This window comes from Eulemur rufifrons, chromosome 9 (genome assembly GCF_041146395.1).
Source record: "Eulemur rufifrons isolate Redbay chromosome 9, OSU_ERuf_1, whole genome shotgun sequence".
Taxonomy (NCBI): domain Eukaryota; kingdom Metazoa; phylum Chordata; class Mammalia; order Primates; family Lemuridae; genus Eulemur; species Eulemur rufifrons.
In genome coordinates this window covers 28347417-28369732 of record NC_090991.1, presented here as the reverse complement: position 1 = coordinate 28369732, position 22316 = coordinate 28347417, and the positions used below count along the sequence as shown (strand labels likewise).

General features: G+C 46.3%; 1 protein-coding gene across 1 annotated transcript; it reads right to left on the bottom strand.

Annotated features, from left to right (window-relative positions):
- Positions 1-1204: 1204 nt before the first annotated feature.
- Positions 1205-16608, bottom strand: C9H17orf67 (chromosome 9 C17orf67 homolog). The gene is made up of 3 exons (XM_069481832.1): positions 16554-16608; positions 15598-15698; positions 1205-1321 (listed from the first exon to the last, which is right to left on the bottom strand). Exons 1-3 carry the CDS (start codon positions 16606-16608, stop codon positions 1205-1207), a joined length of 273 nt encoding a protein of 90 aa, XP_069337933.1.
- Between the last annotated feature and the right edge of the window lie 5708 nt (positions 16609-22316).

The window sequence follows — 22316 nt, the reverse complement described above, 5'->3', positions numbered from 1 at the left end:
CCAGCAGGGCCCGTCCTACCAGGGGGAACAGGCCTCAGTCGCCCGTTGGAGGGTGCTACGGTGGGCCTCACACAACCCAGAAACCTCTCCTCTTGCCTGGACTGCACAACAGTAACAAGTGCTCCCACGCCCCCGACACACATACAGGATGGAGCAGTATAGTTTGCATAAATCATGCAGGATTTGCAGTTGTCAGAAGACTGACATCCCAACCACCACGTAGCATGAGTTAGTAGCCTACTCGTGCTCAGTTAGCTCCTCCATAAAATGGGGTTAAAGTGCACGCCCTGCAATGACAGCAGGGTGACAAGAGGATCAAATGAGAGATTTTATGTGACAGCAACCTGAAAACTATAGAGTGATACTCTAACAGGAGTGTCCCTGTGCCCACCTCTCACACTAGCACAAAATAAACCACAACAAAGACATAAGATTTCTCCCAGCCACAGATGATAAACTATCTGATCATACCCTGTCTTGCTTGGTCCATACAACTTACAGAGGAGAAATGACATTCTCTGGGCTTAACCGCTGAAGGAATTTTGCTACGTTATCTGACAGGGTTTGGAAAGGCAGGAAAGGCGATGGGGCCAGACAGACAGACAGGGAGACGCAAACGGTCTCCTCTGGGAACAGAGGTGCAGACGTGGGCGTGTGGGGTGTGTGGGGCCGCTGAGCAGTCCCCTGCGGGTGGACTGAAGGAGGAAGCCCAGGGAGGAGGGAAGGCAGAGGGTGGCTGTGGGAGGGCAGTGAGGGAACAGGAGCGAGACCCGGGAAAGAGGCTGCTGAGGCAGCAACGATGACGAAGTGACGATGGCGATGATGTGGTGGACGGCACGGGTCAATCCCACCATGCTGACCCACCTGAAGAGCCCCAAGTCTCAACAAGCCATGTTTCTCCAGATTTGGATTCCAGACTGATCTTCTCCGAATGGCAAATAGGGCCTCATCCCTCCCCATCAGTGATCTCCCGGTGACTCAATAGAGGTCAGGCTCCCCTGTGTGTGCCGCGGGCTCCCCTCAACCTGGCTCCCCCATCTCCCCTGCCTCGCTCTTGCCACCCCTGGCCCATGACCAGCTAGCTGGCTGGTCCCCCAGCACCACGGTCCGGAGACTCTCCAGTCCGTGCCATGCTATCCCCCCGCCAACCCCCCAGACAGAAGGCCTGGAAGAAGGGGACGTACCATGGCTGGTCCCAAGCCCCTCACACGGGATGGACTCTGTTCCTGTCGCAGTGGGGTTTGCAGTGAGGGTTCAGCCAGTGCTCCAGGAACTGCTCCTCGGCGCGGTGCTCCAGGGCGAGCAGGTAGTGCATGTACTCCTGTGGAAACAAACCCACACTGAAGAAGGCTGTATCCACGGCGACAGCTGGGCTGTGGTGGCAGCACCCTGTCTGGCTCCTGAGACCCAGGAAGGGTGGGAGGCAGACGGGGAGGAGAAGTCACCCGCCACGCCCCTGCCTCTCTCAGGGGAGACCAGTCAGAGCGACCCACCCGGTGGGCAAGATAAAGAAGTCTGGCGATACAAGTGCTGAGAGGGTGCGTCTCCGTGAGAACTCACGCACACGCTGTCGGAGTGTAACACGGAACAACCGCTTTGGAAAACAACCGGCTGCCTGCAATCCAGAAATTTCACTCCCAGTGTACACCCTGGAGCAGTGCATCTCAAACTACCAGATGTCAGAGTCACCTGGACGGCTGATTAAAACACAGACTTCCAAGCCCAGCCCCAGAGCTCCTGACTCAGTCGATCCTGGGTGGGGCTCCAGAATTTGCATTTCTAACAAGTTCCCAGTCAATGGTGGCATCGCTGGTTCCTTTGAGAACAAGAGAAGCTCTCGTATCAGGAGAGGTGTATAAGAATGTTTATAGCAGCAATAAATTTGTAGTAGCCAAACACTGGAAATGTGCCAAATATCCACTAACAAGACAATGGATCAATAAATGATGGTAGGATCACATGAGGGAATATTATACAGCAGTGAACATAAATTATACTGTAGCTACATGTGACAACATACATAGGTCTTAGAAGTAGCACATTGAGTGAAAATAGCAAGTCCAAGGAGGCTACATTGATAGTGTGACACCATTTCTATAAAGCTCAAAATATGCATAACTACATAATATATTACTTATGGCTACATCATCTTTTTTAAAAGGCAAGGGACAACCAAAAGAAAGCTAGAGTTGCTATGCCAATATCAACAAAAATGACTTTAAAATACAAAATGTTACTAGAGACAGAGGAGCATTTTGTAAAAACAATCTGGCAGTTCTCAAAATGTTAAATGTAGAGTTACCATTTGTACTCCCAGCTAGCAGGGACAGGACAATGAGCAGCAAGGGGTATGCTGCTGCCAGGGAAGGGGGCAGAGAGCACAAACCGCAGGTGGCCGTGACAGGGCCACTCTGCCTCCTGCGGTCCATCAGCCTCTGAATACACCCAGCCTCTGCCAGTGCGGGTCTTGTCTCCTCCTCTCAGTCTGCTCGTGCTCTACCCGTCATCAGCATCAATGTCACTTCCAGCCTTTGAGTTCTGGTCTGCAGCAAAGCCGGATCAGTCTGTGGGTTTTCTGGGTATGGCTATCCATTGCATTATCTCATGTACATAATGCACGAAACAGAAAAGTGATGAACCAACACCCAAAAGAGGCGTCTCTTAAATAGAAGCACAAAGCGTTACTTCTCATCTTAATCAGTTACAAAAGTCTCTTCCTTCCCTCTTCACCTTGTCTCTCCATCTTCTGGTGCAATCTCTGGCCCAGGCTACCACAGGTGGTTCATCAAATCTCTGTTCGCGGCATCACATCGCTCCTCTTCCTTACCCTCCACGCCCACCATCGGGCAGCCTGACGCCCATGGACACTGCCGACTCCTCCCCACCCTCCTCCACACTCCTTCCTCTGCCCCAGCTCCCGCCCCAGCCCTGGGGATGGATCCCTGCCACAGCCTCCTCCCGTTGTCTTACCTCCTTCCTCTTGTGGTGGTTTTTTGTTTTTGTTTTTGTTTTCTTAATAGACTTTATTCTTTTAGAACAGTTTTAGGTTCACAGTAAAATTGAGCAGAGATACAGAGAATCCCCATATACCCCCTGTGCCCTGTCCCCGCACGTGCACAACCTCCCCCAATATCAACACCCCCCACCAGCTCGGTACATTTGTTACTATTGATGAACCTGCATTGACACATTGTTGTCACCCAGTCCATAGTTGACATTAGGGCTCACTCTTGGGGTTGTACGTTCTATGGGTTTGGACAAATATACATTGACATGTGTCTACTACCATTGCAATACCACACAGAACATTTCACTGCTCTAAAAATCCTCCTTGCTCTGCCTAATCATCTTCCTAACTCCTGGCAACCGGTTTTCTTTTTACTGTCTCCCAGAGTTTTGCCTTTTGCAGAACATCATGTAGTTGGAATCCTACAATATGTAGCCTTTTCAGACTGGTTTCTTTCACTTAGTAGTATGCATTTAAGGTTACTCCATGTCATTCCTTGGCTTGATAGATCATTTCTTTTTTGCACTGAATAATATTCCATTGTCTAGATGTACCACAATTTATTTATTCATTCACCTCCTGAAGGACATCTTGACTGCTTCCAAGTTTTGGCTATTTTGAGTAAAGCTGTTACAAATATCTATGTGCAGGTATTTGTGTGGACATAAGTTTTCAACTCCTTTGGGTAAATAACAGGGGATGCAATTACTGAATTGCAAGTTTTATTTTATAAGAAACTGCAAAACTGTCTCCCAAAGTGGCTGTACCATTTTGTATTCCACACAGCAATGAATGAGAGCTCCTGTTGCTCCACATCCTCACCAGCATTTGCTATCATCGGTGTTCTGGATTTTGGTCATTCTAATAAGTGCACAATGGTATCTCACTGTTGCTTAAATTTGCATTTCCCTAAAAACATGTGATGTTGGGCATCTTTTCATACGCTTACTTGCCATCTGTATATCTTCTTGGGTAGATGTCTGTCCAGGTCTTTTGTCAGGGTGGGTTTTTAAAGTATGAAAATTAAAATGTCTTTATTGGCTTTATTTTTATTACAGTAGTGATACATATTACTTTTTTAAGTCCTGTGGAAATAGAAAATTATAAAGACCAAAAAAAGTCCCTCTTGATTTTTCTGTACCCTTTTGCGAAGCGATGTTTGTTAAATATTTGCCCATGTTGTTTCTTTGCTTAAAATACATGCATGGCTCCCATTGGGCTCAGGAGAAAGTTCCAATTCCATAATGTAGCTACGGGCTCTCCAAGATCCAGCCACACCCATCTCCTGAGCCTCTTCTCTCATCATTAACCCACTTAAGCTTTGTTCTCCAACGTTCCTGGAATGGGCCATGCTCCATCCTCTCTCGAAGCTTTCCTTAGCACCTGCCGTTCCCTCTGCCTAGAACACCTTTGTGCTTTCTCTTTTTCCTGTCTCATGCTTATCTGGCTTTTCAGGCCTCTGCTTCAATGTTGCCTCCTCCAGGAAGCCTTCTCAGATTCCCTGTGACCCCACTTCTTCTTGGCCCCCAGAGCTCTTTGGACCAGCATATCCACTGCAACTCTGGTTGGCAGTGACCTGTCCCTGAGCATAGAGACTTTATTGGCCTGCTTCATATTGTTTAGTGCAGGTGCCACATGGTTGGTTCATGTATTGGTACGAAGACTTGATGTTCCCTCCAAAAGATGGGAATGTTTTCTAACTTGGGGGAACGTGTGTTGATGATATTGCCCTGAAGGAAGGCTGGGTGCTGTAATTGTGGGACGTGAACAATTGCAAAGTATGCATGAAATATGTCCATAAACATACTTAGGTAACCCAGGACAGCAGGCCATTAATCAGAGAAGCAACATTTCACCTTGGAGGAGAGTAGACACAATCAATAATATTTGTGACATGATTAAATTGTTTTGGCTTGTATTGATATCCTAAAACCCCTAAATCATGGAAACTCTCCTATGGCATTGATAAAGCTTCAACAAAGGGTCCAGCTTAGACCTTTCTGTTTTTAAATTTCTATTAATAGAACATCCTCTAGGAATTCTGCATCTTGCATTAAACATAGTCATTTAAAAGGGTGGGGAGAGAATGTGCAAAGGAAGGAATTATGAAATGGCCAATTTTCCTGAATTTTTTTTCTTTCCCCCAGGACCCATGCAGTTTGGATTTGTTTTGGTTATGGTGGTTGTTTTCATTTAACTGATCAAAATACACTCAGTGTCCTGGCAGGGAGCCTCCAGGTCAGCTGGGGTGGAGGGTGGACGGTGAGAGGGCTCCTTGTGGAACCCAACAATGATTCCCCAGCTGCTTGCTGGACATGTCTGTGAATTTTGAGCTGAGTTCCTGCCCTGTCCAGGGAGCCTTTGGCCAGAAGAATAGCAATTGAGAGGAACAGGAAGGCAGTGTGGAGTCGTATAAATAAGGAACAACTCCTCCAGCACATAGCTTGACTTGTTCAGCTACGCCATGGGAGCCGCACACTGAAGCCAACCCACGTTGCCTTCTTCTTGCCTGCCCGTTTGCCAGGCGGTGTGGCGTAGCGGCTAACAGGTCTGGGTCTCGTTCAAATCCAGACCCCACCTCTCCAGCCTTAATCTGTCCATCTGCAAGATGAACATTGCACCAGCACTTGCTTCATTGGGTTAGTAAGATCAAATGCGATGATACAAATCAAGTTCTATGCCAAATGAGTAGCCTACATTTGTCCTTCCAGAACCATTCTCTCCCGTTTTTCACCTGGCCCTGTGACCCAGATGAACTGTGACCACTGACTCCCCTGTCCTGCGGCTTTCCTCTCCTCGAGGACACACCAGCAGGGAATCAGAGGGTAGGAGGAGAGAGAAGCCAGGGTATTCACCCTGCTGGTTCATCCCTGAGGAGTCACGGTCACGCTGAGTACGAACACAATCACAAAAGACATAATTTAAGCTTGAAGGTCATCTTTCTAAAGAATTTCCATGGTTCACCCCAGCAATTGGCTGCATCCCTGTCCCATTGGCCACAGCTCCAAGGTGGGGTGCCCTCTCCAATTCCAGGAAGCATTGCTTCTCTTAGCCCTTCATGCCTAGGGGGTCGTAAGCCTCGGTACTTCATCATTTCCTGTTCGTTTACCTTAATCCTGCCCACAGCTTTGTAAAAAATCTCTTTAATGAACTCTCCTCCATTATCCAGTCTCCTGATGCTATGGGGGCTTGAAACTCCTGGCGTGTAATAGGAATCCAATAAATGCAAGCTGCTAGTTTCAGTTGCTATTAGATAAGAAAGCTCTGAGTACACTTGGAGGTTGTGGAGGGGAGCGTCCTTCCCAGGAACTGGGATACAGGAAGCTTTCAGGAAACGTTTACTAAAGAAAAGACTAGGGCCAGGCATGGTGGCTCACACCTGTAATCCTAGCACTCTGGGAGGCCGAGGCGGGTGGATCCTTTGAGCTCAGGAGTTCGAGACCAGCCTGAGCAAGAGCGAGACCCCGCCTCTACTAAAAATAGAAAGAAATTATATGGACAGCTAAAAATATATAGAAAAAAATTAGCCAGGCATGGTGGCACATGCCTGTAGTCCCAGCTACTCAGGAGGCTGAGGCAGGAGGATCGCTTGAGCCCAGGAGTTGGAGGTTGCTGTGAGCTAGGCTAACGCCACAGCACTCTAGCCTGGGCAACCGAGTGAGACTCTGTCTCAAAAAAAATTAAAAAAAAAAAAAGAAAAGACTAGGACAGTGCTCCTCAAAGTATGGTCTGTGCACCCTTCTGGGGCCCATGAGGTCAAAACTATTTTTAGAATAGTATTCTTTTGGGAATAATACGCCGAATTCTTTGCCCTCTCACCGTATTGGTGTTTGCACTGATGTGCCAAAGCAGTGGTGGGTGAAACGACTGGCACCTCTGCAGGAATCTAAGCCGTGGTACCCAGCTGTACTTGTGGTCCCCATGGGCTTCCCCACCGCTCACTCGCCGTTAAAAAATTAAAAATAAAACATTCTTAAAAGGCCAGTTTCACCGAAGAACACCCTGGCGAAGCTGTAGAGAGTGACCCAACGGGGAATCTGCAGGCTGCACATCTACCTGCCGCATGACAAAGTGCGAGGGTTGTCAACGGCCAAGCACTGGACGACTGCTGGTGTCAAGGATTGAACTAGCTGTGTCTCGTGTGAGCGTTTGGGAAACACCTTGAGAGTGAACGAAGTGAGCCTGTCACCTCAAGGCAAACAGTCGACAGTATTTGTTGCTAAATGATAAAATTCGAGCTTTCAGGGGCGAATTAGAACTTTGGAAAACTTGTGTCTGCTACTGTGAAGCTGACAGCTTCCTAGTACTTAAAAGACTTTTCTGGCTGGATGCGGGGGCCCACACCTGTAATCCCAGCACTTTGGGAGGCCGAGGCAGGAGGATCACTTGAGGATAGGAGTTTGAGACCAGCCTGGGCAACATAGGAAGTCCCTGTCTCTACAAAAATCTTTTAAAAATGAGCCAGGTGTGGTGGTGCACACAGGAGGATCGCTTGATCCCAGGAGTTCAAGGCAGCGGTGAGCTATGATCACACCACTGCACTCCAGCCTGGATCACTGAGTGAGACCCTGTATCCAAAACAAAATTTTTTAATGCAAAAAATATATAAAAAGACTTTTCTGATGAGATCACTGATGATATTAACAAATGTCACCACTGATATGTAGCACCTTTGATAACTACATGCTCATTTGCATCCTTCCTCATTTAAGCCCTGTCCCTCTCAGCCAAATACCCAGCCAGTTTTTTGAAGGCAGTGACCAAGGTATACCTAGTGAATGTCTTAGTGCTTGGCACACAGTAGGATATCAATAAGCCCACCAGAGAAATGTATAAATGAGCAAATAAATAAATGAAATGACTGTTCTCTCCCGTAATCTTACTAAATCCTCCTTGGAAGTTTCCTTGACATCTGTGCCAGTCTGCTCATTATAATGGCCCAGGCCAAATGTGCATAAAAAGCATCAAAAAGTAATATATATTTCACACTCCTAAACAGCAGCTGAAATCATCACTGAAGAAAAACAACCAAAACAGACACACACAGAGAACAAGAAAGAAACCAGCACTGGTTTCCATGACATTTCACTATTTATTGAAAATGTTAGGAAAATGAATATGCCACAAAGGCCGAAAAGCAATCATTAGTCAAAGATGAAAAAGCAAACTGCAAATCAGCCGAAAACCACAAATTCAACAACTGCATTGGCTGAGTTAGAAACAACCCAGCATTAATGATAATCTCAAATGTTCCTGGACCAAGAAAGAAGGGGTAGATGGAAAATAAGTTTTAATTTCTTTAGATTCCTTTCTTTAAGAGGGGAAAAAATTAAAGCAAAACAAAAACCATTATCTGCGTCCCATGTCAGATGCCAGCTGTAATGATTTAAGTAAAACACGTCTTAGTAATCAGAGCAGAAATTGGAAGTAGCCCTTTATTATGGCACTGGAGTGGTGTGATAATGAAATTAAATACCCACTGGAACTTGATCTAAGCTGGGAATCATAAAGTGGACAGTTAATACATCAAGGTAGGAACTTTTGCCAAGAAGGCAAAAATCCTTCTCGTGACATTTTTGCAGAAATAAAATCCATCAACATTTGAAAAAATTATTTTGCTCATTAGGAAAAGCAAGGTGATCACATAGACTGCAGGGTGATTCAGAACTTAACTGTATGGGGACACTGAGGTCTCAGCCCTAAAGGAAGACTGATCAGCACTGGGAGCCATTTACATCCCTCAGTCTGAACTAGTCTTTGAGACCATAAGGAACAAAAAGGTAATGGAGTCACTACATACATTTGTCAAGGGGCTGAACAAGAAGGCATATTTCACAAAGCCTACTTACAATAAAGCTAAAATGATTTATACTTGCCCAACAAGAACATTCCTTAAAGGATCACAGGCCAAAATGGAACACTTCCTAGAAAGGCGTATTCCCAAGGTACGCAAGCGCTTACAAATACAATCACAAAAGACATAATTTAAGCTTGAATGTCATCTTTTTAAAGAATTTCCATGGTTCCCTGCCCCCCAGTGATTGGCAAACAATTTCTTCCCTAAAATCTGAGAAGATTAAGAGAAACGTAATGAGTTTAAGTGAAGCAATAGAGGTGATTTCTTTGAAATAACCTCCAGATTCTACAGCACTGTTATGTCCCACAAAATATCTCCCCTGGGGAGAGGCAAAGAAAGGAATGGAAATAAGTAATGAACATTTACTAAATGCCAGTACTGTACTGTGCTTGGTGCTGGGGACCCAGAATCGAAACTAATCGTCCATCTCCTCAATTTAGAACGGTCTACAAGGGGAGACATTAAAAAGTCAAAAATAGCAATCTTGTGCTGCGAGTGCTATGCTAGAGGGGTGCACTGATTCGCCGGGCAGGGCAGAAGCATCAGGAAGGCCTCTCCAAAAGGCCATCATTTAAGGTGAGCCTCTCAACCAGGAAGATGAGCAGAAGAAACAAGTACAAAGGCAGGTGCCGTGGGAGAAGAACTTGAAACACACCATCATCCCACATACGTTGCATCTCTTCACGGATTTCCAATGCCAATGAAAGTTGTCCACACAAAACCCTACAAGTCATTCTTATTCCTAATCCTCCCTCGCTGCACCTGCTCCTCCTGCCCCAGCAATAGCCACTGGTCTCCAATTTAAGCCACCATAATCAAGCTCCCACCGTATCTTTACCTTAAAACCTCTACTGGAATACTGTCTTGGAAGACAAGAACAGATATTGTTAAAATGCTTTTGGAAAGTAATTCAATAATATACACTAAAAGTTTTAAAAATATTGGCCGGGCGCGGTGGCTCACGCCTGTAATCCTAGCACTTCCCTCCTACCCCACCCCCCCTCTCTGTCTGACCCTCCTTCACATACTGGGGCTTTCATCCTCCTCCTCCCTGGCCGCCTCCATACATTCGAAATGCCTCCTACTTTCTTACGCAGAGCCATCTGCCGCCCTCTATCTAGGGTCCTGGCAGGTGTCCCCGCTCCAGGTGTCTGTGCTGGCCCTCCATCAGGCACAGGGGCACCCAGGATCCCTTCAGTAGCCTCCTCTCCTTCCCACCGCAAAGTCAGAACGGAACGGATGCCGCACTGGACCCACAGGATCTCTGCCAGACAGCCAAGCCCCTGTGTGCACAGGCACGACTTGTCTGAACCTGTTTCCAAAAAGCCGGCAATTCCACAGAAGCCAGCCTCTGCCAATATTTAAGCCAGGTGTTGATGATAAACATGGCTTAATAGATCTGCACGGGGAGACTTCTGCAAATCTTCGTACTTGTTTTCATGTTGAATCCTTTAATACCTCCCCGAAGCACCGCTTGTTTACGCTCATCCGTAGCCTCTCCCCTCTCTGAAGGCTTTTCTTTTGTACGGTCCGTTAGGGGGGAGGCAAAATAAAATAACCCGAGCAGTCGTCGCTCGGTGATTTAGTGTGAGTGGTGAGCACCGTTCCCAAGGGCACCCGCGTTCCCCAGAGACCACTGACTCCACCCGTTTGTCCAAGTCCACCTGTTTGTCTCCTCGGCACCATGGCAAGGAGGTACAATAGTACCTCCAAAAATGTCACTGCCCATTTCCCGTGGACAGCAGTGTCTGAAGGCCAGCATTTCAGAGGCTCTGTGTCCTGGACTCCAAAGGGCTCCTGGGAACAGATCAAGTCACATCGTTCCCCTGCTTAAAATCCCTTGATGGCTCCCACTGTGTACAGAAACCCAACCCTGCCGCTGTGGCATCCAAGGTCCCCCCAGCCCCAGGACAAGCTTCCACTGCCAGCTCCCAGCACGCCACACAGCCCCGATGCACAAGTCAAGGCCAAAGTAGGAGAGGACTGCAACCCACCGTCTGAAAAAAAATACTCTGCGAGGCCTTTTCAAAACGCACACACCCTCCCACACATCCTTACACACACCCCTCACAAATGCCCTTACACACACCCCTCACAAATGCCCTTACACACACCCTTATACAATCCCTCGCACACTTGTACACAGACCGTCACGCATGCCCGACACACACAGCGTTGGCGATCCCAAATCCACAGGATGGTGCGGCCCTCCTGCCCTCTTCCCTGGCAGAAGCACGTCTGTGCGCAGATGTTCTCAGCTCACACCCAGAAGGAGGGCGGGAGGTGGTCTTGGCTGAAGGTCAAGGGCAGGAGGGTGGGGTTCTCAGGGGTCAGGTGTCCTTTGACTCGTAACTCCTCCATTCCCCTCCCGGGAGGACGGAGCCGTCTGGCAGTTCTGACGGCCACTCCTGACCCCCCAGCCAGAGGCCCCGCCTCGCTGGCCCCTCACTACCTGAGGACAAATATGAGGCCACCACATGCTACACTCGGACCCACCTGGGAGTAGGGCCAGGATCATTTTGACAACCAGCCTCTCAGTAAAAAGCAGTAAATCTCCTCTTTTTACATGCCAGTGATTGGTATTATTAATTTTGTTTTTAGTAAATTTATGAAAGCAAAAAGTCAACAATGAGCCCAAGGGGAGGGAATGGGTCAAACAGCAGAATATTGAGTATGGCTGCAGTGGGGCCAGCATGAGGAGAGTAGGCCCATGGTTTTTAGGAAGTCCCCTCCAGGGACCCCAAAATAAGCCATGCTGGCTGCTCGCCCGAGTTGATGTCCTGCTGACCCAGAAGTATGTGTGAGGAGGGGGTGTGAGGGGGCGTGAGGGGGTGTGAGGGGGCGTGAGGGGTGTGAGGGGTGTGAGGGAGGTGTGGGGGTATATGTGAGGGGGCGTGAGGGGGTGTGGGGGGGTGTGAGGAGGCATGAGGGGGCGTGAGGGGGTGTGAGGGGGTGTGAGGAGGGGGCGTGAGGGGGTGTGACGGGGTGTGAGGAGGGGGCGTGAGGGGGTGTGAGGGGGTGTGAGGGGTGTGTGAGGTTGTGTGTGAGGGTGTGTGAGGGGGTGTGTGATGAGGGGTGTGGGGGAGATGTGTGAGGCATGTGAGGAGGGTGTCTGTGAGAATGTGTGAGGGGGGGTGTGAGGGTGTATGTGAGGGGGTGTGAGGTTGTGTGTGAGGGGGTGTGAGGGGGTGTGTGTGTCCTCCAGGTTGCACACTGGCACCAGGAAACCTGTGTCAGCACCAAAGCTCTACCCAGAACCCTACAATATGAGACCTGGAATGAACCTTCTAAGCCAGACTCCAGCCGAACTCTGCATATTCCAGATGGGAAGACTAGGCTCCCAAAAGAGGAAATGACTTACCCAGCATCCAAAGCCCAAAGTCCACAACTAGCTTTGGCAGAATACGGACTGGAATTGAGATGGGTGAAATATTCTTCCCACCTCTCCCCCACCCCCTATGCTGCCTGAAAACTCCTTCTCACCCTTCAAGACTCAGCTGGGTGGGCACCTCCTCTGGGAAACCTTCCCAGCCTCCTTCCTCCTTCCAGTTAGAGCTCAAGGCTTTCTCTTCTCAGATCCACAGTCTGTCGGACCAGATAGCCGTGTTAGAGGGCCCGAATCAGGCCGGAATGCCCTGGCTCCATCTCACACAACGGGCACTTTGGATGAAGAATGTCTCGCTCATCTTTCATCCTCAGGGCCTGGTACCTGGTAAGGCATGGTCAATGTAAAGTTTAATTAAGGGCTCACCTTGATCAGCACCCACCACTTGACTCCCTCACTCTCTCTGTCTAAACTGCATCTAAACAACTAAGATACTTACTCTCCGTACCACTTAGTTCAACATTTAGCTGCTTTCTAAATGCCTTTGTGTTCCCAACTTGACCACAGGAAGCTGGTTTCACATGTGGCTGGTTTCTCCCAGAAGGCCCCACACCGTGGCTCTCAGCCTCAGCTGCACACTGGCCCCACGGGGGGCTTTAACCCCACCCCCCACATCTAGGCCTCACCCCGGGCCCCAACTCCAGGAGTGGGACCCAGGCATCAGGATGTTAAATTCCCCAAGTGGCTCCAGTATGCAACCAAAGTTAAGAAACACATACCTAGAAAAATATGACACCAAAAACAACTTGCTGATTCAACCAGTGCTGTGTGTGTGTGGCTGCATGTAATTGTAAACAAGAATGAGAGAGACACAGTGTGACACACAGTGACCAAGAAGAGGCTACTTGGCATTATGTAAACTGGGTTCCTCACTCCCGGCACTACTGACATTTTGGGCCAGATAATTCTGTGTTGTGGGGGGCTGGCCTGTGCCTAACAGGATGTGTAGCAGCGTCCATGGCCTCTATCTGCTAGATGCCAATAGCAGCACCCCCAACAGTTGTAACAACTAAAAATGTCTCCAAACACTGTCCAATGTCCTTAGGGAGGAGGAAGCAAAATCCCCACTGGATGAGAACTGCTGGTATAGACCAGCCACCAAATAATTGAGTGCATATTTATTTCACATGTCAGTGGTAAGTCACATGGCCTCTTTTCCAAATGGTAAATTGCAAAGTTGGAGGCAAGCAGGCAGTTGTCAAAGATTAAGGAAGGTGATGACCACAAGCCGGAACAAGGCAAACAGAGACAGAGTTTTTGGAAGTTTTGAGCAAGGGAAGGACCACACAAAGCAGGGTTTTAGGGCCAAAGTCTAGCACGGCATGTAGGCTGGCACGGGGTTGGTGGGGGAAGAGCTGGAGGCAGGAAGCCAGACTTCAAGGTCCAAACCACCTGCTGACTGATGCCCACAGCACCTTCAGTTCCAGCAAAAGCCGTTCCTCCACAATCACAGTTCAAAAGAGCCAGGTGCAGACGCTGGCAGGGAAAGCGTCAGGTGGCAGGCTTGGGAATCCATTAGAGCTGCCACCTGCTACGGGGGCCTGTGACAAGCCCCCCCACCCCCTGGGTCCCCAAGTGAGAGCCTTTGGAATAGCCACTCCAGACATCATGCCAAAAGCACATGGGGCCAGTTAAAGCCCCCCCATGGGACCCCCTCCTCCTGTGTCTGTCGTGCCCACGCCACCCCCATCACCTCCACCCACCCTCCTTCCTCACCTCTGCCCCTTTGCTCTCCCCCCGCCCCAGCTTCTCTCTATATCTCTCTGAATTCCTCCTCAGTCCCTTTGGGGCTCCTCCTCCTCCTCTGTTCACCTCTGAGTGTCGATGTCCCCAGACTTTAATCCTGGGCCTCTTCTCCTCTAATTGCTTCTAGAACCATCTATCTAAAGCCCAGATCTGTACTCCCTCATTTGAAAAATCCTTCAGTTGCTCTCAACAGAACACAAGATGAAGTCCAAGGTACTCAAACCCTTCTCGATCCTGCCCCCGCCCACCTCGCAGGCCCCTCCTACCCTACACCTACATATTCTGAGCCACCTCTTATTTTTCTTCTTCTTCAAAAAAAAACCACATCCACCCTTAACAGCCTGAAGTGGATTCATTTTTGTCACACTGCATAGCAGCCATCTGCTTACTTCCGTCTCCACCGCAGCCTCTGAGCAGAAACCCAGGCAACCCACTGTAGTGCCTCCACCCCTAACTGTGTCCCTGGTACTTAATACTCAAAAAAGTCGTTACCATGTGCTGAGTACCATTCCCAGTGCTTTACTATGAATTATTTTATTTTAGCCCCGTAAAATTGTGACTCTGTATTATTATTTCCAATAATAATGTGATAGTAACATAAGTAATAATACTTATTATCCCCATTTTGTAGATGAGACTATTGAAGTACAGAAATGGGAGGAACTTTCCCAAGGTTGCACAGTTAGAAAATGGGCGATTCAAACCAGTCTGAGCCGACAGCCAGCACTCTTCATCACTGTGCAATACTGCAGCTTAACAAGAGCCTTTGAAGTGAAAGAATCCAATGATGCGCATGATTCTGCGGTGGCTGAAGGTAAATGCCGTTGCAGATCCTTCAGGGCCTTGACATGGAGAGGCAGAGAAGAGAGAAAGAGCGTGGTGCCCAGCCGAAGGGGCCAGGATGGGAGACCAGCCTCAGCCACAGACACTCTAACTTTACGGGGTCTCTGCTACTTACCTTCACCTGGGTAGGGCACAAATACCACGAAAGTCAGTACTACTTTAGCCACAGGAGAAGCCAAGCACGGCCTGAACTGGGTCCAGGTCTAGCAGCATCCACTAAACTCACAAAATGAAGTCAGGAGAAGGTGCCCAGTTCAGAAAGACGGACAGGTGGACACCATGAAACCACAGGGCAGAGCAGAGACCAGAGACCAAAATCAGAGGGATGAGATCGGGGCAGGACCTCACAGGCAGCTGGGACAGAGATTCTCCCTGCCTAGACAGACCATCCCGGGCCCAGGCTGCCTGGGGCCCAAGGGAAGAGGGAGAAGATGGGCTTGGCTTCAGCTAAAGGGAACAGCTCCCCAGCAGCCAGGGTAGGGGTGACACTCAGCAGCCATCAGGATTCCGGGGCTCCCGCCATCAGCCCCACTGTTTCTACCATATACTCACTGTGTTCACAACAGGTAAGTCGGGCTGGCACCTCCAGAAGAGAAAACGTGGAGGTAAAAGGTTGAGATTGCACGTACCTTATACCTGAAACTCTAACAGGATGCCCAACTAGCAGCCCACGCTAAGACCGACACCTAGTTTAGTTTTACAATGAAGGAGCCTTCCAATATCACATTTTCTTTAAAATTGCCAGAGCCAAGCACTCACCCGCATGGGCTCGTCGGGGAATCCGGGTTTGCTGGGCGGGTCCTGTCGCCGGGATCTCAGGAGTTGTTTAGCCTCCTTTTCCTTCAGAGTGGGGGAGCCCTCTGGAAAAGTCAGGAAGGTGCCTTGAGGACTCTCATACTCCATCTCCACAGTCCAAGGCAAAGGATTTGCAAGTTCAATTTTGGTTAGAACACTAACGTTCTTTCCCAGGGACCTGTCCCAAAGGACTTGGCATTCCAGAGGGCTCAGGGAGGAATTTTAAATTGTTTCTACTATGGTTAACTTAGAGCAAAAGCTGCACAACCTAAATATATTTACTGATTGCAATGGCCTATTCCTTTAAAGGTGAGTATTAATTTAATGAATATGTTTTTTAAAACATATTTTCTTCCAAAACAACCATATCAAGTTTAAAAAAAAACATACTTTCTTCAGTTCTCTGGGCTGTGTTTTTTAAGTTTGCTTTAGTGGAATTTTTTTAAATCCTCAATAGACTGAATCAAGTTTAAGTTGTTACTGGAAGATGCCCAGTGACAATAAGCTGATGTTAAATTTGATAAATTACAACCTCTCAAAGAAGATACTACAATAATAAAATTATATTGTTTTGATAATCGCAGGCAAATTCTAAAAGATATTATCATCGTAAAAGTATATCAAATTTTGGTGATCTCATATGAACGATGAAAGTAAAGCTGAAGATTTGTCAGCGTTTTTGAGAATTAGTGCACAAATACCTTTAAAGATTTTTTTCAAAAACAATTTATCCCTCATGATAGCAATTCTGGAAGCCTGCTCGTACAGAAAAAAAGAAAAGAAAAAGCATTGAAATATCTTTACATTATATACCACCTATTGTTCTAAATGAAAAAAATCCTTTAAAATAGCAAATAAACTATTATTGCAGTTTCTCATGTCAGCATAGAAACAGGCTGTGTTTTGGAGCAAATGCCCACCTGGGAAGAAAGTCAGCAAGGTGAGAGACAGCACAAGCACCAGCAGTTTCTTCATCCTGCCTTGGTTCCTCTCTCCGCCTGCCGCTGAATGAATCCTCCCAGACCGAGCCAGCCTATTAATGCTTGACGGATGCCAGGTCAGGCCCAGTGTCTGTCAGTGCTTTGACTAACAGGACTTACCGTATGATGTTGAGTGTATCTGACTCTGAGTGTTTTAGTAATGACCGCTGAAATATTTTTCCCTGAATTCCTGTAAATTTTCATCCTGAGGAAGGAAATGATCCCGTTTGTAAAATGACTTTCAGAGCTTGAATCCGAAAAAAGTAGCACATGATATTCATTTCATGTATACAGATATATATATATATTATACAGTTGTTTGTGAGTTTTTACCTGTAGCTTCACTTTATGTTCCTTTTCCATTGAGGATTAAGAATCTCTTACATTTGCATATTTTATGACATTTTTTCCAAAACCCATTCACCAATCTAAGTTGACCTTCCCCAGAAATTTCAGAGGGAAGCGGGAAAATTAACAAGGGGCATGATAAGAATAAAAAAAAAATTTTTTTGTTTCCAGCTGATTTTGGAGCCAGAAAAAACAGGGTTCAAATCCTGGCTTCAGTTCTTTCTGCCAATGTAACCTTAGGTAAGTCACTTACCCTTTCTGAACTTCAGTTTCCTCCTCTATAAAAAGGAAATAACAGTACCTACCTTATGGAGTGTGACAAAGGACGAGAGGAAAGCTATGAACCTTGTGACATCTAGTACTATTCATCATTATCCACTTCCATTTTGCAAATAAGGAAAGTAAGATTCGGAGATGTGAAGTCAAGTTCAAGTTCACCCGTTACGGATGCCAACGTAGAGCCTGAGTCTTCCGTCTTCAGACCTAGAATGTGTGCTCTTCCCATTAAGCCCCATGACCTTCATCCTTCATCATTGACAGGACCTCACACAACACGCTGTCAGTAAGACTGTAAACAGCCTTGCTCCAGACTTAAGGTTATTTTTATAAATACAGTAAAATCTCAAGAAGCTGAAGTCCTTTTAAATTCAAATCATCTATAAAGGTTGCATGAAGAAATTATTAAACATATTATAAAATATGTCTGGAAGGTATGTGGCATTTATTTGGATTGAATTCTCCATTCAGAGAAATGACCTGATGTTTCTGTGGTTACTTTACCAGCTCAACAGAAAACAATAACCTATCTGTAGTTGTTTCAGTTTATGCTAATGCAGTGTAACTGATACTAAACCTAAATGTGCTGTCCACTCAGTTGGTATAAAGATATTCTGAGAAGATTGTAAATAAGAAAAAAAAAAACATGCATCACTAGCAAAGTCGCCACACATGCTCACTTGTTCAAAACTTGATGTTTGGTTTCATGCACTCTGTTGCTATTGATAACTTTCTGTTTTCATGTAGTTTTCAATAACTGAGGAATTTTAAGAGCATTATTTTTTAAATATATATTTGTCACACTAAACATCTCAAATTTTTTATGTGCAAGTTCAAATTTTTCATTCTTTTTGCTCTTTTTGGTTAGATAGGACACTGACTATATTGTTTTATTATGTCAAATAAACATCTTCTGTGTACCAAAAAAAAAAAAAAACTATGCCTAGCTAGAAATTTCTAATGTATCCAATGTAAATTTACTATGAAAATATTTTTTAGACCAGGCACAGTGGTTCATACCTATAATCCTAGCACTTTGGGAGGCCAAAGCAGGAGGATCACTTGAGGCCAGGAGTTTGAGACCAGTCTGGGCACCATATTGAGACTCCATCTCTACAAAAAAATTTTTTTTAATTAGCTGGTCATGGCGATGCATGTTTATAGTCCTAGCTACTTGGGAGGCTGAGGCAGGAGGATCACTTGAACCCAGGAATTCAAAGTTACAGTGAGCTATGATCATGCCACTGCACTCCAATCTGGGCAACAGAGTGAGACCCTGTCTCAAAATATATATACATATTTTTTAATTTAGTAACTTTTGTCTGTATCAGCTCTGCTCAGTAACATGAGCCACAGATGTAAGTCACATATGTAATTTAAATTTTTTCTAGTGGCCACATTTTTAAAGTAAAAAAGGTTAAAATTTGTAATATTATATTTTATTTAACATGATGAAGTAGCCAAAATATTATTATTTGAACATGTCATCAATATAAACAAATTACTAATGAGCTATTTGACATCTTTTTTTGTACCAAGTCTTCAAGTGCTCAGAAGCCACAAGTGGCCTGTGGCTGCCATGTTAAACAGCCTGGGTCTAGATTCTTCCATCTCTTTTGCCATCACTCAAGTCTAGGCCACTGTCCCTCTCACCCAGCTTCCTGCGCCAGGCTCCCAAGTGGTGTCCCGTCTTCCCTCCCTCCCTGTTCACTTCAACCCATTCTCCACCCAGCAGCAATGATGAACCTTGCCAAATAGACACAGAACATAGAAGTCAGACCTTGTCACTTCCCTGCTTAAAATTTTTCATTATCTTCCCACTAGGCTCAGAACAAAGTCAGAATCCTTACCAAACACTACAGGACCCACCCTGTGTTACCTGCGCCCACCGCCCTTCCCCACCCTACTCCAGCCACTCCCCTCCAGCCCCCAGCAATCTAGCCACACTCAGTTACTTCCAGCTAGACAAGCCCTTTGCCACCTCAGCACCTTTGCACATGCTCATCCTCCCTCTCTTCACGATTGGATCCTTCTCAACCTTCAGGCTTCAATTTGAAATTTCTCCTACTCAGACAAGCCTGCCCTTACCAGCCTACTTAACAAAAGTCTCCTGCACCCCCACCGTTACTCTCCATCTTACTCACATTTATAAATATTGTATCTATTTGTTTACTGTTTAAAATCTGTCTCCTCCACTGGACTGTAAGCTCTAACTAAGCTTGTATTCTTTTATAATTTTTTTAAAAAGCACAAGGGAACCTCTGGTGGACTGGAGAAGTGACACTGGGGAGCGCTGGTGCCTGTATCACACCCTGGGACTCTGGGGCAAGGTCGCAGGTGGAGAGGGCCCTTCAGGCGTGATAATGACAGGGCCATTCAAATGCCCTTCAGCTTGGCCTCTGGAAATATTGTCCCAAAGGGGGAGGGGCGTGCTATAGGAACACTGAAAGAGCAAGGTCCCTTGTTGTGAGTGTCACTCTGGTGGGAGAATTCTTTTTTCTTTTTTTTTAAAAGACAGAGTCTCGCTCTGTCGCCCCAGGTAGGTAGGGTAGATCGCAGCGGCATCATCATAGCTCACAGCAACCTCAAATTCCTGGGCTCAAGCGATCCTCTCGCGTCAGCCTCCGAGCAGCTGGACTACAGGCATGCACCACCACACCTGGCTAATGTTTTGTATTTTTGGTAGAGACGGGGGTCTCGCTCTCGCTCTCTCTCAGGCTGCTCTCAAACTCCTGACCTCAAGCGATTTCCCACCTCAGCCTCCCGAAGTGCTAGGTTTATAGGTGTGAGCCACCGTGCTAGGCCAAGAATTCTTTTCTACCCGCTCCCCCCATTCCCAGTGACAGGTCACTAGGTGAGTTGGCGGGCTCTCCGTGTAAGACGCAATTCCCAATAAATCCACAAGGTGGCGCGCAGAGAGCAGAACCAGGCACCACCACGACGAAGGCGCCAAACCAAGGTTAACTGCTCAAGAAGTTGCCAAGGGTCCCAGTGAATCCATGGAAGTAGAGAGGTGGAGAGAGATGCTACTACAGCACCTAAAACGATTTCCCTACTATTTTAATTGATGTACTGTTTGAAGGCCTTCATCGAATGCCGTGGCCTCGGAAACCTGTACGGTAAGTCCTCGCTTAATGCTCTCCTCCATAGGTTCTTGGAAACTAAAACTTTCAGCAAAACAATGTACAACGAAACCAATCTTACCAAAGTTAATTGATACACACAAGAGTTAAGTTACTACGTTATATTTCTGGTCACAAAAACAGCACCAAACTTCTAAGGAAGACCCAAAACACTTCTAATATTAAACATTGAAATAAATGTGAACTATACATACGTTCGAGAAAGATTAATAAAAATAAGTAAGATACGTATTTACCCAAATATTCCAGTTCAGGGTGAAAACATCACCAAACTTCTAAATAAGGACCCAAAACACTTCTAATATTAAACATTGAAATAAATGTGAACTATACATACGTTCGAGAAAGATTAACAAAAATAAGTAAGATAAGTATTTACCCAAATATTCCAGTTCAGGCTCTCAGTGGCCAGAACCTGTCCTAGCAGCTCGGGGAACCAGGTGGGAAGCAGCCCTGGACAGGACACAGTCCGTCACAGGGTACACTCACAGACACCCCACTCACTCAGACTGGGACGACCTTTTAAACATGCTGATTCACCTAACTTGCACTTCTTTGGGATTTGAGGGAAACCAGAGTACCCAGAGCAAACCCAGGCAGACACGGGGAGAACGTGCAAACTCCACACAGACAGGGGCCCTGGCTGGGAATTGAGTTTTTTTTCTTATCAACGTTATAACCAAACAATATTCAACAAAACAACTTTATTTGAGGACCTGCTATATTACCAATTTGACAACATTTAATATATATAGGAAGAATGCTACTACCCTTATTCACGCCAACTGAACACAATTAATATTTTCATTTGTGTGAGTTTTTCATCTCTTTTTAGAAGGCATTGTCAAATTACACAGATATTTAAGGATCACTGATAAAGGCAACCCTAGAGTTCTCAACATAATTGCACTGGATACTGTTGTAACAGGAAAAGAGTGATTTCAAATTCTATGAGCTAAAGAAACTTTAGAGACAAGGAAACATTTTTTTCAAACTACAGAACAATGGTGAATCAGCTACAAATAAGAGGATTATAATGTTTCCACATTCTTTAGTCCCAGGACCAATTACATAAACTCTGATAGTCCTTTCCATAGTTGTTTTCATCTCTTTTATTGTTTACCTTTCCAAGTGACTATAAACTCTATTTTTACAATGTACATATAAATATTTTATCATTTTTCAAAGCAATGATAGTAACTCTATAAGTGCATGTGCACACATTAGTTTACAAGCACACTGTGCAGGCAGATGTTAAGTTCAGGCAGATGTAGGAGACTGAATTATTAGCATCAGTTCTTCACCATCACTCCTTATTTATGTTCTCTGCTACATGACTTTGAAGCCCTGCCCCTTGACTTTGGGCTTCCCCCGGTGACTTGCTTTGTGCAGTGGGATGGTAGCAGGCATGACACTAAAAGGGGTGTGAAATGTGTTTGTGCAGTTAAGTGTGCCCTCTTGCATTTCTGCCCTTACTGCAAAAGCAGCTTCCCCCAGCTAGCTGCTGCTCCTTCAAGCTAGGTCTCAGAATGAACTCACATGCAAAGTACTGAAGCAGGGAGCCAAGCCAGTGCAGATCTGCAGCTTAGAGGAAGCCCATTCAACCCAGCACAGCCTAGCTCAGCTGCCCTCTGGCTACCACAGCCTGAAGCGGAGCCACCTCAACCTGGAGACCCTTGAGAATACATGATGGCTATTTTAAGCCACTGAGTCTAGGGGTGGTTTGTTACACAGCATTACTCTGACAATAGCTAACAAATAAACATACGAGGGAGTGGACTGTGCACGGAATAATTTGTGAAACCACTTCTAAGGCTACTGTCACATGACGTTTCATTCAAGAAAAGTGCTGGGCCTTTAACTGGAAGAGAAAAGCTCTACTTCTTAGGGGATTCTACTGGGATGTTGGTGTGTTCAAATCTGGATGCTATTGAGT

What these genes read in the sequence shown, in the direction of transcription:
- C9H17orf67 (XM_069481832.1), bottom strand. Translation starts at nt 16,608, where the DNA reads ATGAAGAAACTGCTGGTGCTTGTGCTGTCTCTCACCTTGCTGACTTTC. An exon ending in CTTGCTGACTTTCTTCCCAG is followed by an intron (nt 15,699 to 16,553) that starts GTGGGCATTTGC and finishes TGACTTTTCCAG; the next exon opens with AGGGCTCCCCCACTCTGAAG. An exon ending in TCCCCGACGAGCCCATGCGG is followed by an intron (nt 1,322 to 15,597) that starts GTGAGTGCTTGG and finishes TTGTTTCCACAG; the next exon opens with GAGTACATGCACTACCTGCT.